The sequence below is a fragment of the Scaptodrosophila lebanonensis genome, unplaced genomic scaffold, assembly GCF_003285725.1.
Source record: "Scaptodrosophila lebanonensis strain 11010-0011.00,11010-0021.00 unplaced genomic scaffold, SlebRS2 tig00000085-arrow-pilon, whole genome shotgun sequence".
Lineage (NCBI taxonomy): Eukaryota > Metazoa > Arthropoda > Insecta > Diptera > Drosophilidae > Scaptodrosophila > Scaptodrosophila lebanonensis.
The window spans coordinates 4603465-4622988 of record NW_022060564.1 but is presented as its reverse complement, the minus strand read 5'-3'; the positions used below and the strand labels follow the sequence as shown (position 1 = coordinate 4622988).

Below are 19524 nucleotides of genomic sequence, written 5' to 3'. Positions count from 1 at the left end.
GGTTACTTTCTCTGGTAATATTTGCCGTAGTCTCAGAAACCTGAAGATTGTGATCTACATTACTTTTACTACGCGTATTATGTATTTTAGCTGTTGCTCCTTCTCCACTGGTTATAGGAACAATTACTCTGGCAAATGGTTGCAAATCGTTTACGTGACACAACGCTTGACAAACCTGACATTCATGTGTCGCTTCTAAGTATGTTATTATACACTTTCTATGAAATACATGTCCACATTTTGTAATAGCTGTATCCTCAGATTCTAACAAAGCTTGTGAACAGATAGTGCATTTGGCTTCTACTTCTATGTTATCCTCCACAATGCGTATATCTTCTCTGCTACGTGCTACAGGCATATTGGAAATGATATTAATTCTGATAGCACTTGCATAAATATATTTATTTACTTATTTATTTATTTATTATTATTATTTTTTTTTTTTTTTTTTTTTGAATTTTATTTGTTGTTTTGTTTTCTTTTTTGGTTAGCAAAATTGTAAGGAAGTAAAGGGTGCTTATTAGCTGTTGTAGGGAGATTCAAGCCGTAGCTTTAACCTCAGGAAAGAAAATAAAGTTTAGCATAACATGTGTTTTCTATCCACCACGAAGCTGTTTCAACACCTAATAATGAGCGGATGTGCCGATGTTCAAAAGACAATTATTCACCTATTTCCATTCTCATAACAAATGTAGAAAAACTTTGTGTGTAAGATACACTACTGTCACACAAAAAAAAGAAAGAAAAGAAAATTGATGAAAAAAAAATGTTTTCAGTTGCAGCCCTACATATATAAAAATCTTCAAGCTCTGAGGTTGTATTATTGGATCTTGTCCACCTAATACAAAATTCCTGCAGACCTTCGTAACAGACAATCTATACATGCAGTACTTCAAGTAAAAACTTAATAGTTAAAAATAGAATTTTGGAAAATTTTTGCTTCACTAGCCCTTTTGTCTACGGACACACAGCGGATGTTTATTTGGTCCTGGCCAATAAAACATAATTCCTGGTCAATATGCCGCAGGCATAACCTGTTAAACATTCATTTCCTATTGATGGTGAACAACTTAATTGTAAACATCAAGATGGCCTGGCCCTAATTGCAATCAGACAGAAATCAGAATCATAGTGGTCGAAATTTTGGACTGGCCAATAAACTCGTACTTCCAACTATCCCCTGACTTAAAAAAACTACATTTAGTGTTACGTTAAGACCTCTTGATGAATTCAATCATCAAAATTGAAGCAGTTACCAAGCAAAAAAAACCTTAGTAACTTGCCGGTCGTAATCTCGAAAACTTCCAAGAATTACGCAGTTCCAAAACTAGTATACTAACATTCGTCCTGATCAGCAACTCTACATTTGATAGCTGTTAAATGAAATAAAAGAGACTTCCATGACTATAAGGTTAGGAAAAATCCTAGCATGTTCTGATATTGGCTGCTTCGCCGTACACTGGTGTTGTTATGTGTACCTAATTCCCCATTTTGATTTCTGACACGCTGAAATGAGTGAACCTAAAACGCTAGAAATGAGCTTGCCCCACGTTGGGCGCCATATTTATGTAATGTACAGGGCCGCTTCCTTCCTTGTTATGCGCCAAAACGAAGGACCAAATAGCCCTAACGTTTGCACGCAAAACTATGTAACGCACAGAACTTAGAATATTGGTACACAATACCGAAATGGCTGCACTTGGTGCTCAAAGCGATATAATGGACCAAGACCTTTGCTCTATAATCGGGTCCTCGTGCAGGTTGAAATTGTTGGGAACTTGTCGGGGTGGATTCTCTGGGATACGACCAGCATTCAGTCCGTGGGGGGGGTTCTTTGACTTGTCCATCCAACACACCCACACTACATAAAACAATAGAATCCTTGCCTCTATGGTGGTTAACAAAAATTAAATTAATCACGAAATTTCAGAAATAGCAATCAGACGGATAGACAGACAGACAACAGCCTAGCACCGATATAGCTACATGTTGTTGTTGTAGCCTCGCCTCATGACCCACCCTACCATTGATTTTCCAGTGGCGAACAAATTAATGGAAAATCCCAAACTTAAATGCTTTACTTCCTTTACATTTGCATTACCTCAAAAGAAAAACTAAATTACTCACAATTCCATTTCAAGAATATTCATTACAATTTATTCAACTCATCATTATTATCCATAATGTGCATAATCTTCTATATACTTTTACTTCAAAACTGACAAGTCAAGTACCAAACATTAAATTCCAATCTATGTAATAATAGAAATAATAAAAGAAAACTAATTTAAATTCATATTTAGGAACAAAAGAAAGCGCAAGAAAATTTACGAAAATAGGTTATAACATTTCAAAAAGCTTATAAGAATATTTTTAGGGATTAATTAACAGACCGATTTCAATTGTGTGTATATAAATCCATTTTGAAATTAATTGTAGGTTAAATGTATTGTTGTTAAATCATTATACAAATTTAACACACGTAACGAGAAAACTTTAGGGCATACGCACTTCAAATCATCATCATTTTATGAAAATCAAACTACGTTACTTCAGCTGTCATAAGATTTCGGCAAAAAAAACAAAACAAATTTAGAAGAGATTTGTTCACTGCATATTGTGGTTGTACTAATTATCATTATCAAAGTGAAGCGTTAAAAAAAAACGGTGCACGCATTTGTATAAACAAATAGGCATATAAGAAGCAAATACAAAAGAACTGATAAGAATGGTTAGACTCACCCGCTCGCCGCGTCCGTCGAAGGCCTTCGTCGTCGATGCGATGCTCCAAGTGTTTTACAGCTAATATTAATTTTGGAAAGATAATATGCACTAACCAACAGTGAGGCACTATTGCTACTTTTGGCTTCTCTTATCTTTGTTTGTTTTACTTTTGCTCAGACAGATTCCAACATATCTATATAAAGCATATGCACTATAGTTTTTTGTTGTTGCAGTTTACATTTACGTTAGATGTTTTTATAAAAATAAGATTTCTGCACTGTTTCAAAATAACATGTTTTACGCTGGTTGTAGGGTTTTTCTTCCCTTAAATATATGCTTTTAACTGCCACAGACCTATGTCAATTGTGTTTTTGAGTAGCACTTGCTAATTTTCAATTTTGACCTTTATCACTGCCACTAGATCTATTGGAGGTTATGTAACTCGGTGTGTAGCTTGGGTGCTTGCCCTTTTTTTTTTTTTTTTAGCCTGCGTGGTAGCCTTAGCGTGATACTGCACCGAGAATCAAATGGGTGTGTGGCGCTTTGATTGTCTGCGCCCTGCCACAATCACGACAAAAGAAGTATAATTCCTCGTTGTCGCAAAACTGCTGTCGCCCTTAAGAGCCCTGGCCTTTGCCTGTGATCCGCTACACTTGCGCAGTTCGCATAATTCGAAATAAAATCCTATTTATTAAAAGGTTAAAGTTTAGAACACATATATCCAAGTTTTTTGTGTACAGTGGAAACTTACAGGATGTATTTTGCTATTTCACATTAAATTTTCGTCATTAAGGCACCATAATATTGCCATTGGCGGACTTCTTTTGTTTTACAAACGTGGTTTATTATCACTTTTAGTTTAAAATAAGCTTGATGCCTTTAATGTGGGTAGCTTAAATTTGCCGAATAGGCACACCACGAGGTTAAATAAAACTTAGTTAGGCGCTCTTCAGACGCAAAGTGCGTGTGGTCGGTCCAATAGCTCGTATCAAAAAGATCGAACCCCGATAAGAAGAAAGCCCTTGAACCTTTGCTTCGAAGCTTTTAAGCGCCATGACATTCTGGTTGTCAATTTCAGCTGGTCAATTATCAGCGTTGCTTATGTCTTATTGAGAGTGGTTGGTGTCACAGCTAAGGATAAGTCAGTTCCATCAAAATATGAATTATTATCTAATTTCTTTTATCAAAGTTTTTTCCATCTTGCCTGCACATTTTTTCCCAGTAATTGTACATTACAGATTGTATAAATATGAATTGCAACAAGTTATTGGTTCAATGAATTTACAAAAAGAAGGCAAATTTCGGCGTGAATCATTGTTAGTGGTGGAAGAAATCCAATTGATTTTAATGTAAACAAAATAAGAAAATAGCTTGAAAAATGTAAAACACACAACTGCTAGCATCAATGATAAGTCTTTTCCATATTAGGATTTTCCAAGTAAAGAAAAATACTTGAATAATGTATAATACCAAGTATTTAGACATTTCGAAAATCTTGCCGAACCATTCTTGTTTTTATAAGGAACTGCTTGATTATTTTGCTGAGTGTAGGCTGTGTTGCTTCTGCATCTCGGTTCACCGAAATGCAACAGACAACAATCAACGTTGATTGCAATGCGAATGCGGCAGCAACATCTTCTGCTGCTGCTGCTGTTTCTCAGTCTTGTTGTTGTCTGCCACGCCATGCCTCGTTTAACATTGCCGCGGGGGGGCAAGTCGGCAAGTTGCAGGGCGCTTAACTCAATTGCATATGCAACAACTTCGGTGCAACGCTATCAGCTACCTCCCTCCCACTGGCAAGAGCAACAACAAAACAAAAAAGAACTAACAACAACATTGCTGGCATGCAACATGTTGATGTAATATGCAAATTTTATGTTGTGCCATTGTTTGAGTTGAGTTTGAGTTTTCCTAAGAAACTTGCTTGCTCCGCTTGGCATAATAAAGAGCTGAAGATGCTGCATAAATCTGAAGCCGACGACCGGGGACTACTGATTAAGGTTGAAAATCTGAGACATAACGTGTTTTGAGAGCTACGCTTTAAGGTAGCCACCAAACGGCTATTGTTAAATGAGTACCTTTCGATTTTTTTTTAAACTCTAGTCAAATTTTTCATCACTGCTTTACTTCACGCTTAATTCAAGACCAAAACTTGGCGTACAATCCCTAATATTTTATGTAAACTCAAATATGAAAAGACTAAGTTTATAAAATTAAGTGCAAATTGGTATTCAGTCAAGCCTTATTGATATTGATCCAGTATTTGCAATGTAGGAACATACTATATATCGAATGATGATTTAGTCGAAACTTTGTTGGGAATATTAAAGTAATTCTCATTAAGCATTAATGCTGTTTCCTTCTTATTCCCTTATGATTCCAGCTCTCAATGAGGTTATTATTAATATCATTTTGGAATATAAGAATAATTCGGATTGAGTATTAATTCTGTTTCCAAAAAAAAAAACCTTATCATTTAGGCATCATTTCAACTCTCAATGAGCTAACTCTTATTAATATCATTTCGAATGATAAGAATAATTCGGATTCAGTATTATTGCTGTTTATTTACGTCTTATTTACTCGTCATTCCAGCTCTCAACGAGCTTGCTCTTATTAATATCATTCCAAATATAAGAATGTTTCGGACTGAGCATTAATTCTGTTTCCAAAAAAAAAAACTTATCATTTAATCATCATTTTAACTCTCAATGAACTAACTCCTTTTAATATTCTATTACTCACTTCAAAAATACCGGAATCGTGCGGCCTACCCCAATAATTATCACAAATATTGTTTCGAATTCAATCTAAATGATACAATTAGTCAACACCCTATCAAGCAAATTGCCTTCATAATTACAAAACTTGCCACCGGCACACTTATCAACAAAACAAATGCCCTGCCCTTCTTATCAGTTCACAAAATTCTACTGAGAACAAAATTTAAACAGCGCCGGCAATGAGTCGCCAAGTTGACATCATAGCTCTGGGTACTTATACGCGGGTACTAAAAAAAAATATGTTCGCAAATAGAATTAAAATTGGTAGCGCGTTGGCGTTAGCCCATGGGCATGACATCATGAGTTCTGGGGCTGGAAAAAACTTGTGGAAATTATCGCAAATGGCTCGTTGCTATATACTTGCATATATGAGGGTATATGAGTACTTAGCCGGCCACTTGGACATTGTATAATGGCCAAGTAAATAAGCCCTTTGTCTGATATATTTAAGCACTTAGTTAATGATGTAATCATTCTTCCTTCTATCGAACCTCTGCGGCTTTTGAAACAAGGATCTTTGTTTCTCATTGTTTTACTCGCTTATAATATATTTAAATTATTTAAAAAAGAAACACCTTTTCTTTTCAAAAACAAGCTTCTAAATATTGAGTCCTTTAATGAACGCTCAGTGGAATTCGTTAAACGATTGCCTTTTTAGTCATTTTTAACTTAAAGTATGTAAATAGCCAAGTGCTTGATAATTTGAAATCGCAAGCTTCATGCCTAAGTATTAATACACCGACTGGCCTGCGATTTTGTATCCTAGTTTTAAAAAATGATATTTTTCAATAGATAATAAATGTTTCAGAAATTGAAATTGTCGATATAATAACTATCGTCTAAAATAATAAACACAACATTATTTCCTACTTACTTTATTGCTAAAATATTCGCATATTTTCAAAGCAATTTCTTGCAAATATGGACACATATCTGCATTAAATATTTTTTTACAATATTCACATAAAAAATATTCTGTAAAACAAAAGTCTGCAAATGTTAAACATTTTGGTTATAAAAATCACAAAAAAAAGTATAGAAATTAATACAATTAAGAATTTATATAAAACCTTTAAATCTCTGATACAATTCGAATTGAAGCAACAAAATCCATTTATTATGCTTTATCCATCTGATTTGTTCAATTAATAAAAAAGAATTCCTTCACAAAATTGAGCAATTATAATTTTTACAAATTGAATAACAAATTATTGGCAAAATTCAATTACAATAAAATTTATTTATTTCTATTTTTTCGTACACCACCACCATTCAACAAACATGACACACAACAACAACAACACAAAACACCAATACTGACACGAACATGAACAAAATAAAACAACTACAACTACAAAACTCTGCCCGCGTTTCTTACCACCCCCCTAAAAAAAATTTAAAAAAAAAAACACACCCGCAACCAAAAAACCCAATCAACTATATAGAAAGACGCGACTGCACCGTGGCATCAGGTCTGGACGCATATGAAGCGCCTCTCGCACGCCTCCAAAGTCAACTCGACGAGCAGCCTGACCGCTCAGAAAACAGATGTGGGCGTTGGCCACGCCCACCACACCCATCACATGACAACTACAACAACAGCAACGGCAACGGCAGCGAGAACAGGAACAATGACAGGCAGCCTGTTGCCTGGCAAGTGCATTTTATTTCCGGATAAGACGGCCTCACTGAAAAGTTCCATGTACACGCAACAGATCTACTTCAGGCCCGATATGGTAGGCTATATGCAAGATTTCAATTACCTATATAGTGGCATGGTTACGGTTTGGACTTGCAAACGATTTATTTATTTTTTTAGTAGATTTTCTCTAATGGTTTTGGTTTCCCAAGCAATCATTTCAGTCAGCGCAGTAACTCGAATATTTAGCAACAAATATTATTAAGAAAATTGGTTAATGTTGTTGCTTTTTCTTTTCGTAGTACAACTTGTTTTTATCATTTTTTCTATGAATGGCTATTAAGCAAGTAACTCAATTCATTTATAAATTATTATTTTAATGTAGATTTTGGCTAATGGGCTAATTTTTGATTTAAAGATTATACTCCTTCCAATACCTATAATTGTATCTGAATTATAAGTGAAATATATGCAACTTTTTGCCCTTGCCTTGTACTTTAAGCCACCCTCGACCCATATAGCAACGACAGTGCGGTAACTTTGCTCAACGTTGCATTAAATGCATTGCATAAAAAATAATGCCCCCAATAATAAACCTCAATACATGTACTATATACCAAATAAAACGCAACCAATTGACTTTGTCAAGGCAACCGCAGTCAAAAGCGTTTCAAAAGTGCACAACAACAACGAATCGCATGCGTTTTCATGGCTGCCATTGTCGGGCTGTATGACGTTATGCATTAAACAGCATAAGTAGGGCAAGTCCTTGCAGTAGAGACTGGCTTTAAACGTCACCTGAATATTCACTCTATTATATAGCAACATCGTGACAGGCATGCCTTTAGAAACAGCATCATTCCTCATTCCATTTCCCACTACTACTATAGGATAGGAACTTAAATTATATAAGAATTACAAATTTCAGAATGATAAATCATTTAAACAAATAAGCTGATTTAATAAATATCAAAATGTAGTAGTAGGAACTTAAAGAATATAAATTAAAATCTCAGAATCAGAAATCATTTAATTAGTGAAAAGTATAGGTTGGTTGAACGAATCCCCATTCCCTCACACATCTCTCCCGACATGCAAGAAATCGCTTTTCATTCGGGCTTCTGATGCACAACTATTCTTTTAAAAAGATTCTGAATAGGATTAAAGTTTTCACATAATACATACAGGCCATCGGAATGCCAAGTCCGTTTAATGATTTCTGAAGTAGAGCTGAGCAAGAGGAAAAAGCATAGAAGACCCGCTTTCTAAATCATCATATAAATACAAAACTTTTCAACTTAATTGCAAACGTATCTATAAATATCTCAGGACCATCATTTCAGCCTTCTCAATCTTATCTAAGCTGAGCAGTACACACAACATATATAAGTTAAGGTTCTTTATAATACATACAAGTAGATTTTGAATTAATTGAATTAATTATTTAAGCGATAGCAGTTTTTTTTAGAAATGAAAAAATCAAAACCTAAACAGTTCGTTAGGGTCAGGGTTTAAAATTAAAAGTTAACGTTCAGGCAGATTTATGTTATCTGCGCAAATATTGAAGTAGAATTGAATTAATTATTTAAGCGAAAGCAGTTTTTTTTTTTTTAGAAATGAAAAAATCAAAACCTAAACAGTGCGTTATTTCAAATACCAGTTTTCATTATGGATAATTTTTTTTTTTTTTTAACATCACCTCTTCGCATACACATATATAAGTTTTAGCTAAGCACTACAATATTTACAATCCATTAAGTTATAAGTTAGCATTTTGCTTCACCGTAGCTATGTATATTTGACGATTTGCTGACATTACACTGACATTTTACACCACACTTAGCCACACTCATAGATTGGATTAAATGAGAGGGTACTGTTCAACAAATAAAGTTCTACGAATGCCCGCATATTTTCAATACATACTTGAATCATTCTTTTTTTGTATGCCACTGCAATTATAAAGCATTTAAAATGCCAGAACATACTAAATTGCCAAACACTGCGGGTGATATACATAGCTGCTGCTGTTCAGGGTCACAAAACTCGTTGGTCAAAAAAATATTCAGAATATTATCGCATGAAAATACAAAACGACGCTTTACATAACAACTAACGGCCAATTCATAGCTGACTAGCGTGAAGGTGTGGGCCAACACAAATTTACTGTGCCAAAGGTCAACTTATGCAAATTAATGTGTAGCCTGTAACTTTTATGGTTTAAATAAAAATTAAAAAAAAAAAAGCAACCGGCCGGTTGCTCTTTTTCTGTACAGCTGCCTTAAAATGAAAAACCTGTACAACTTTTCAATATCAAGACACATTTTAAGCTTCATTAACATAATTGATGCGCCATTGAGGCTGTTGTTTGCAACAGCGACTCCGACTGCGACTCCGACTGCGACTCCGACTGCGACTGTGACTGCGTCCAGCGAGCCATTATATTGTCTTCAGGCCTAAGCAGAGCGAATTGTCCGACAGGTTTTTCTGTTTATGTTTCTGTTTTTGCTGCGCATGCGCAGCCGTTGAGGCAAGGCTCGAGGCGAATAGTGTCGTGCGCAGTCGCCTGAACCGGTTTACAGTTGTAAGCCAAGAGCATGAGCAACACCATCCACTACCTGAACCAACGACTAGATAGTAATGAGTGGTGTCTGTGGGTTTGTTGGTCTGTTATGGCCGTGTTTTGACGCAAATGCACACAGAGCTCTACGGCTACACTATAATTTTCGGTTTCGTTCTAAAGCGCAGACCCAGACGAAACAAAGAACAAAAGCTGTGAACATAAAGCTAAATAATGTGCCAAAACTGGAAAGCTGGAATGCTGCTGCTATACAGTATTTCTCTATAAAACCGCAATATATAAATACAGGAAAAGAAACAACAAACAATGGTGTTGAATCCATTCAAGAGAGGACCGCAATGGAAAATGAAATTTTAGAATTCATGAAATAGTTCATTGTTGTTCATCGTTCAAAATTTAATTGATGTTGTAGAAAGCTTAAAGAAATGAAAGGTCAGCTTAAAGAACAGGTTATAGGAATATTTTAAATTAGGCTTAAGAGAAGGAATACTTTGTTATTTGTTAATAACATTTGTTAATCGCTTAGCAAATAAAATTGAAAATGTACTACAAGTATATATTAGCTCACATATGTTAAGCAATTTCGATCACCAGCCTCATTGAAAGAGCCACATGCTTAGAAAAAATTTAGATTTTAAACACAGAGCATCTCTTTAAAAATTTTCAATAATCCCTCATTCAAAAAAAACAATCTCTTTTATTAGTTGCATTTTCAACACAAATTTTCTATTCCATTAAATGGGATTTAAGACTCCTCCAAAAATTAACTAAGAACTTAACACATATATTTGAATTGTCGAAACCTAGAAGAATTTTAAATGCAAATCAAAAACACTGCAAAAATTGGGAAAACAGCAACGATGAAGAAATTATGTAACAAGAAAGAAAAGGGAGAAACTAAAAATTAATCAATTAATATAACTGATAGGATAGGTATATAGATAATATAATAGATAGGACCAGACCTCTTACTCTTCCATTGATGAGTTCATGCAATTTTTTTGAAAACTCCAACTTCATGAGTACCCCTAACGCAAACGGAAACTTAACTTTCAAGCCATCACTATCTTTGGCACAATTCATTTTAAATCTAACAAAAGAAACAGAGCCCCCTCCAAAAAAAAAAAGACTCCAAAAAGGGCCGCAGCTCAACACAAGAAAAAAATCTAATTAAAGTGCCGACACGTTGTTTTTCGAACATAGACAGGAAAACAAAAACCGAAAAGCCAAAGAAAACCTCGAAAGCTGTGCAGAGTCAGTCTTCATAGTGGCTCGGCTCTTGTAATTATTTGCGCCAGGGGGCAAAATATATTTTGTAGCTATTAATTAAGCCAACTGGCAGATATGCGGGCAGCAGTGCAGTGGCCAAGTTAATGAAATTTGCGGCCTAAACGATATCAATCAAATTTTTATACCACGGTCCACACGATTACGACGACGACTACACGCTATAAAATTCGATTTTCATGTGCATAAAATAATAAAAATAAAAGCGAGTAGAAGCAGTAGCAGCTAAGGCAGTAGGCGAGAGGGAAACAGGTTCCAGACAAAGCCACAAGGCATACGGAACGCATTAATAACACGGAATGGCAAAAAAGCAGCAGCAGCAGATCCGGGCAAATACATAATGCAGCAACATCAGCAGAATATATATATAAGTACATAGCATGTATCTCGTATTGGGGAAATTTATTGTAGTGCAGTAAAAAGGCACTGCGACTCAGCCAGCACATAAAATTCAATTCAAAGTCATTTTTCTCTGCTTTGGCAGCGACCGCGTCTTAAAATCATATTTGATATTCAATATATGCCCGCTGGTCGGTCGGCCAACAAATATAAATCAGACGACGTCGAAACAAAACAACCAAAAATCGGCAAGTAAAAATGGCATAAAAGTAAAATGGGCAACAACATTGCTGCCAGGAGCGGAAGTGGCAGTGCAAGTTAAAATTTAAACAGCACCAAAATCTTTATGGCCAATGGGCGCACAAAGGCCCGAGCTATACGAGGTGGAAGGGAATTGCTTTCCAGCAGCTGTTCATTCAAGTCCAGACAATGGGACGGGTATTTCCACTTGTTTTTCCAGCAGCGCTGCCATCTGCAATTGTTCCACAGCACAAAATGTCAATAGTTGCGAAGTCTGCTGACAGTTTCCTTTTTCCATTTTTTTTTTTTTTGTCCCCCTCCTTTTTTTGCTACATTTTTGGGCTGTGTAATACATAGGCTTACTTTGCAGGCCGGTTGCATGCTTCGTTAGAGACTGGTGGAGCTATACAATACATATGTTTTCCCTGTATTCATTTTTCATGTGACAGTTGCGATGGAAGCAAGTCAATGACTGATGCCATGAATGGACAGGCATTCGCGAAAAACATAAAAGTAAACAAGAAATAGCAGAACTGATATTAATTCAATTTTTTTTTTTTTTTTTTTTGGTTTGGTTTGGTTTGGGTAAATTATAATTGGAATTTGTGCCGGGCCACATGCTTCTCCCTTGTAAATATTTAATTGAAACTGATAGGGAAACAAGCAAACTAGCTGAAAGGAAGAGAAAGAACATTTATTTGCATGGGCGTAGGTAAGGGGCTCCCTAGTTTTCAAACAAAACAAAAATAATATAGCTTGCCCATGGAATTTTATAGGTATTAGCATCTTATCTCTAATATGACATTGTAGTTTAGCAAATTTTTTTAAAAATCAAGAAAATGTGTCTCCAAATTTCAGCTGCTTACCATTTTTGATAACCCCAATAAATGAAACACCGAGAAGAAGTTAATAATTGACGAATGCAGTTTGTTTTGTATTTAAAATAAAATTCTAAAAACCTATATTTGAAGTCGATAGATTGGAATATGTAGACTTTTTTACAACAATTTTGACGACCGTTTTTCCTCTTTGGAGGTAGAATTCTATTAAACCAATATATAGAACCAGCCAGTGAGTCAATGATATTAACAATGAAGTTAAGACGAAAAACGTTGATTTCTTTAAGCTTTCTTAAGCTTTAATTTGTTAATCAATTACCTAACAGCCGCATGAGTACAAAAATAGTACAAAGAGTTTGATTCATACAATTTATAATTATATTGTTTACTAATTGAAAGGACGTAGGACAACTCATTGCCTTAGTTTATTCATATTCAGAAACAAGCCCTTCCAGTTGACATTTTCAGCGACCCCGCCCAGTTATGCAGTTGAAAGGGACCGCAAGGTAGCACCCACTTACAATTTATGGCTCTTGTAATTAAGAGCCACCCTGGGATGGCCTTAATCACTTTAAAGTTTACATAAAGCCGCCCAACGCACTCTGCAATTTCCACACATGAGCCCCTAAATGGCACTAATTGCCATCCAAACCGCACTCAATTGCCACATAATTGTAATTGTATGGCGCCCAGGCGAGAATTGTCTCAGTGACGCAATTAACACACATTTTCTATCTCAAACACTGCTACATATTGCATCCAAAAGAGAAATACGGCGCTGATAAGATAAGAAGTCGCCGCATTGCCGATAAAATGCTCGCCTTGCTCGCTTGCTTGCCTCTATGTGGGTTTCCAAATAGACTCCAAATGTTTGCCTCATCACAATGTCAACAAGTGTCTCAGAAATGCGTCTTATTTTTGTTTAAAGTAGCACCAAAATTTTACACAAATTTTATTCCGTTTTTATATTGGCCACGCGCTGAGGCACTAAATGCCTAACCATACATAGCTATAGCCATCCAAAATTGGGCAAAGCAAGCAAACAAAATATAAAAGAACACTTGGAACAAATAAATATTTCAAGCTGCCGTATACGGACATTTTAGAGGTGACGCTTAAAATGTTAAAATGTCAGTAAAAATTAATTTAGTTAACTGATCTTTTTTCAACACACTCGCACAATAGAAATAAGAAGTTGTAGGCCTTGTTCAGATGGCCGTGTGGGCGGGCAGAAGCATGAAATCTTTGGTGCTTTGAAGTGATGGGTAATCGATAGATAATCGATGGATGATCGATAACTAGCGACCGTTCTGAATTGTGAACAATTATCATTAATTTTTAAACACTACCCTATACTATATAGCATATTTGAAAAAAGGAGTGCAAATGTTATATTCACGCTTTTAGAGCATCTAATATATAGACTTTTAATAAAAGTCAAAAACAATAAATGAAATTATCTACAAACATCCCTAAAAAGTGCAAAGTATACTAGTTTATTTAAAAACCTCCACAAAGTATTGTGGAAGGAAATAAAGCGGTATCCACAAATAAAACATAATTCTGGTTGGCATTATCGTTCCACACTTCTAACCCTTGCTTGCAAGCGGCTCTTTTGCAGCTCGAAGTAAACTTGCAATATTATTCGAGGGAGAATTTACCTTTAGTTTAGTAATGAATAAGCCATGAGATTAGCCAGCTATTAAAATTAATATTTCTGATCAATATACTATATCATAAACACGCTATCAACCAGGCTAACAACTAAACTAATTGCAGAATTGTAAGCCCAGTAATAAATAGTATTTTGTTTAGCTTTTTCTCGCTTGAAACTAACAGCAGTTAAGTGTCCCAAGGCAATGATTAATGTAATATCAGTTCCCAATGAACAGATTCAACGATATTCATTATTCCTCTAGTTGCCAGCTCAGAGTTCGTGGCTGCTGTCATAAACCTCGGTCAATGGAATCTCTAGTTGTACTGTTCTCTGTGGCTTACTTCCGCCCTTCAAACAGCTCATCAATTAGGAGTAGAGTATGACTTCAAAATGCATTCCACGCTCTCCATCAAAAGTCCAGAATACCAGCCAGTCAGCCAGCCAGCAATTAGCTGACAATGCGCCTACAACAATGATCGACACTGTGTTTTGGACCAAACGATCCATCCCGCACTGTTCAGGGTCAATGTGTTGAGTGTTATTTACACCAGTCGAGTGGAAGGGGGAAGACACCAGACCGACAACTGTGCAAGATAAAAGTCGCAAGAAATAAACACACAGACGCAATAACTCAACTGCGGGTAGTGCTATAAATGTCGGCCTGATGTTTTTTTTTTTCCTTTCCTATATAATCAACAAATCATTTTATGATAATGCTAATAATATGCCTGTCAGACAGATCAAATGGGTAAATGCATCGAATATACTCGTATAGTAGTATAAACCGCTCTCTGTTCACACTTTCCACAATCCTCCGCTCTCCACTCTCTGCTTTGCAACGGAAGTGTTTTCATATTAAAAAGGCGTCGCGGGTTCATTGGACTCGGCTATAATAATATTTTTTAAAATATAACTATATATGGTCAACATTACATTTCATACGCACTTAATTAAATGTCGCAGTATATGATATATAGTATGTACAAACAGTCATGGCTGACATTCATTTAATTGTGACGCAAATTTCTGTAATTTTTTATAAAAATAGCGGAATTTAATTGCTGCTGGCTGTGCTGAGTGGGTGTAAGGCCCTCTGCTTTATGGTGTTTTGGTAATACTCGTACACTTAATGGCACACTCTTGGTTTTTCTTTCGCACACTGACTCAGTGCACCTATAAATATTTAATCTATTTACTATTTCTCTTTCCAGGTAAGTTCGCATAACTCAGAACCGAAGACACAGCCCCCACCACTTAGTGATGTCAGTGAGTTGCATTTGATTTCTAGAGAAAATCAACTAATCAACTATTAACATACTTGCGAGTATAAATATAGTATTGACTAGACACGGTACATAGTAAAATGGCAAATTTATTTAGCCACACAAGCAAGACTTCGATTGGCTTATCAAATGCTGTGAGTAATTTCGTGTCTGTTGAACATTTTGAGAAAGCACTTTGTCTGGCTATATAAACACAGTATATACTTGTATGTGTAAACCACAAGCGATGTCTGTATGGATGAATTTTGATTAATTGAATGCGCAAAGATAGGTGAGTGAGTGGCAGGAAGTCATTTTGTGGAGTGGCTAACAAGGATGATGAAAAGACCTTGAGAAAAGATATTGAGAATGGGCATTGAGAAGATGTCAGATTGCAGGAGAAAATTTACTTCCGCTATCTCAAGAGCATTTTTTCAATTAAGGGTGGTGTTCTAACTTACAAAAATGAAACTATTTCTCACAAAAACGGAATTCTTTTGAATAAAAAGTAGAAACATTTATTTTTTAAATTGATTGAAAGCAGTATTTGTGAGAAAAGTTCACATTTTTAATTGAAACTTTCACTCTTTATTTAAGAATCAGTTTTATCTTCATTTTATCTGACAATGATAATAAGAATAAAAATCGCTAGTACCATATTTAAAGCCTAAATAGTCACGAAAATAGAAAATTGAAATCAATAGAGTTGTAATTCACAATAAGAATGAGAAAAGGTGTCGCTAGTATTTTATTTAAAGCCTAAATAGTCACGAAAATAGAAAATTGAAATCAATAGAGTTGTAATTCACAATAAGAATGAGAAAAGGTGTTGCTAGTATTATATTTAAAGCCTAAATAGTAACAAAAATAGGAGATTAAGATCAGTAATTTATAGATATCGTATCAATTTATTATGAAATAATAAGTTCCTGTTCTTGATCTTCTTGCAAATGGAAATCTCAAGGCATAGCCTTTCAATTAAAACTAAAATAAATAAATAAGTAGTGTTTTAAAGTGAAAAATATTAATGAACATAAATGATAAAGATTCTTATCTTATCTTAAGACTTATGTATATTGTAAACTGAAGAAATTGAGTTCTCAGCTTACTGTGATTTATAAATTGAGATGCTTTTAATGCATTTTACTGATTTTTGTCTGCTATTTTAGATGGACAGTACATAGTACTTCTAAAAATCAAGTCCCACTTCGACTTTTAGGCCTGATTTTATACGTAAAGAATATAGATACATTCAAAAGGTATTCTAAAAAGCCATTTCAATACTTCTATAAATTCTACATTACTTTAAAACTTACAAATAGTTTCCATTTTATTTGCTGCAGGCAGCGGAACTAAGTATAAGAACTCCATTAATTTCTTACTAAAACATTAGTCAAAACGTAGTTGGGAAAATAGAAAAGAAAATGGGCGCCCGAATGAGCTTGAGACGAATTTGACAAGCAATCGATTCTGTTGACCAAATACGTCATACCTCGTTTCTTTCCTTGTTGGCCAGCACATCTAATCGCATTGGACATAAACATTTTCCACTACTCATGGCTGTGCTCTTCAGGCAGCTGGCGGCGCATCGTTAACGACTTGCCCCAATTTCCCAGAGCACTTTTCAAATGCTTCCCCAATGCGTAACTCAATATTACTACACACTAGTAAATCGTCCAACTGACTTAATTTCATTAGGCCGCTCTTTAGACACACTTTCGTTTGAGACCCAGTCAGCAGCTAAACTCAACCCAACTCTACTCAACTCATCATCGAGTGAGACTTTCACATGCCAGTTTGGCATTGACGTTTTATTTTATATATCTACGCTTTATTTACGAACATCATAGATACGTCTTCTCCTATATACATACACGATCTTCGCGTTTGATTAGAGAAGACGCTTCGTGGTCATGGCTTTTGCAAATTACTTTCATTTTCTGCAGCAGCAGCTTTTTTAATTTTTGCTGGCGACGGCGGTGAAAATTTTCTTTTTTCCAGCAGCACACATGTACATGTGCGTTTGCATTTTTCCAACTAGCCGCACAAAATTTTCTAACGAGCCAATTGACAAACTGCCAAGGCAGCTTAGCTGGCGGAATGGTTGAAAAGTAAGTTCAACTTGTGGACAGCTGCATTAAAGCTGTCAGCTCCACAGCGCCACAAAGTGTGTCATGCAAATTTGTATGCTTGTATGTATGTGTGAGTATGAGAGGTGTCTCTGTGTATGTGTGTATGGGTGTGTGTGTGTGTTTCATTGTTTGTGTAACTGTGTGTAATTTGATATTGTCATTAGTTTCATGTGCGCACTCGACTGTGCAACTGTGGACAAGGAAGTGCGCACCAGAAGTATCTTTTACACATGCGAGTTGCTCTTCTTTCTGTTATCATATACCCTATGCAGGAAGGGTACAAGCATTTCAGTGTGTTGATAACATCAAATAAGAGTAATTGAAATGTTTATTTTGCAATTATTAGGAGATATCTTTGTGGATTTTAATTTAAAGACTAAGGAAGCTAAATAAATTGTAAACTTTGCTTTGATGCTTTCTTTATCTCTTTAGTCATTACACCTAATTCTGTTTTTACACGGTCTTTTTACACGATTTTGATATAACACGGTTTGAAAATTCAAAAATGCATATATTTTTCTTTAGAGATAAGGAACGAATCACCTATTTATGCATATGATTGATTTCTGGAACCAATCTACCGTATAAAAACAGAATAAGGTGTATTTAAGATCTGTTTTAGATCGACAATTATTAAATTTTATAAAAACTTGAAACTTAATGATGCTTTTATATTACTTTCTAATATATTATATTTCTTACTTTTATTTATAAACCGTCTCTGAGCTGATCTCTAATTGCCCGCCGACATTAAGAGCTAATTTAGTCTATGTGGCACTGCCAAGTTTAACCTAACCTAACGCTTTTGCAAAGCATAAAAATTTCTCCAAAAAGCCATTCTTACCAACCTTTTGCTTTCAAATTTGTCGAACATATTTTTAAAATGGGTCAGTTTCTAACATAAAAATTTAAAAAATTGTTTCCATAAATATAATAAATATGTGTTAAGAATTTTTTTTAAAACAACAACTTAAACAATTTCCGCGTGAATTTCAAAATTTGATTTGAAAAAGCAAATCGAAATATCAAATAAAAGAAAACCTGCAGCGGTTGGTGGGGTCGTGTTGCATGATATTATTAATTGATTTGAAAAATGTATAGAAAACATATAAACAATAACCGCGTCGGTTCCAAAATTACATTTAAAAAGGCATATCCAAATATAAAATAAAAGAAAACCTACAACAGTTGGCACCACCAAAGTTTTTTGCTTGTTATTATTTATCGATTTGAAAAATGTATAGAAAACATATAAACAAACCCGCGTGGGTTGAAAATTCCATTAAAAAGGCAAAATTATTAAAATATTATATTTCCACAAGTCGCAGTGAGGATATTTCACAGTCGACTACTCTTGATTGAAATTTTCTGACTTCTTTCGCTGCACTTGACAGCGGCGATTACTTTACATGTGTGTGGAAGGGAATGGCCTGGGATGAGAGAGTCGGCGATGGATGGGTGGCTAGTGGGTGCTGGTAGTGCGGACATGCATTATGCATGCTATAGCGCTCATTAGTGCGTCTTGTTGGCTCAAGTGCTGGGGCCAGCTTTTAATGGGCCAAAAGAACAATAGCTTTAAATTGCTCTCGTACATATGTATATACTTGTATATACTTGTAGTCGCATATATATACATTTGTCGAGTGCTAGCTACCATGACATGATGTGTCATTGCAGTTGGGGATAGTAAGTATATAAAAATATATATGTATGTACATATACATATATTGTACATTTATGTACCTTAAAGTGCAGTCAAACTTTTACTTTCCAGCTGTGTCTTTCACGGCATAGCTCGAGCGGTACGAGCTGTTAAATTAGCTGGAAAAAAACATATTAAAACTTGACTTTCATAATTTCAACAAATTGTCTGCAACGCTGTGATTTGATTTGATATTTTTATTATTTTTGTCAATGACAAAACTTTTAAATGGCTACACTTGGAAATGCTTGCCACACCACTTCCACTTCCCCTACCTCTATACCAAACAAATGTCAAATGTTGCTTTTGAAATTTCTTAAAAATTGCTCAACAGCATTC

The 19524-nt window shown here is 35.2% G+C and overlaps 1 protein-coding gene across 4 annotated transcripts in view; it reads left to right on the top strand.

The window, feature by feature from the left end:
• Positions 1–19524, top strand: part of LOC115626317 — an 84367-nt gene that overhangs the window by 20802 nt on the left and 44041 nt on the right. The window contains exon 1 of one of the 4 annotated variants that reach the window (XM_030521656.1): positions 6964–7243. The exons of the other annotated variants lie outside the window; for them this stretch is intronic. Within the exon in view, the coding sequence (XP_030377516.1) occupies positions 6992–7243 (252 nt within the window). The 5' untranslated portion in view covers positions 6964–6991. Of the gene's footprint in view, positions 1–6963; positions 7244–19524 lie in introns of those variants that run through there. 4 annotated transcript variants of the gene reach the window in all.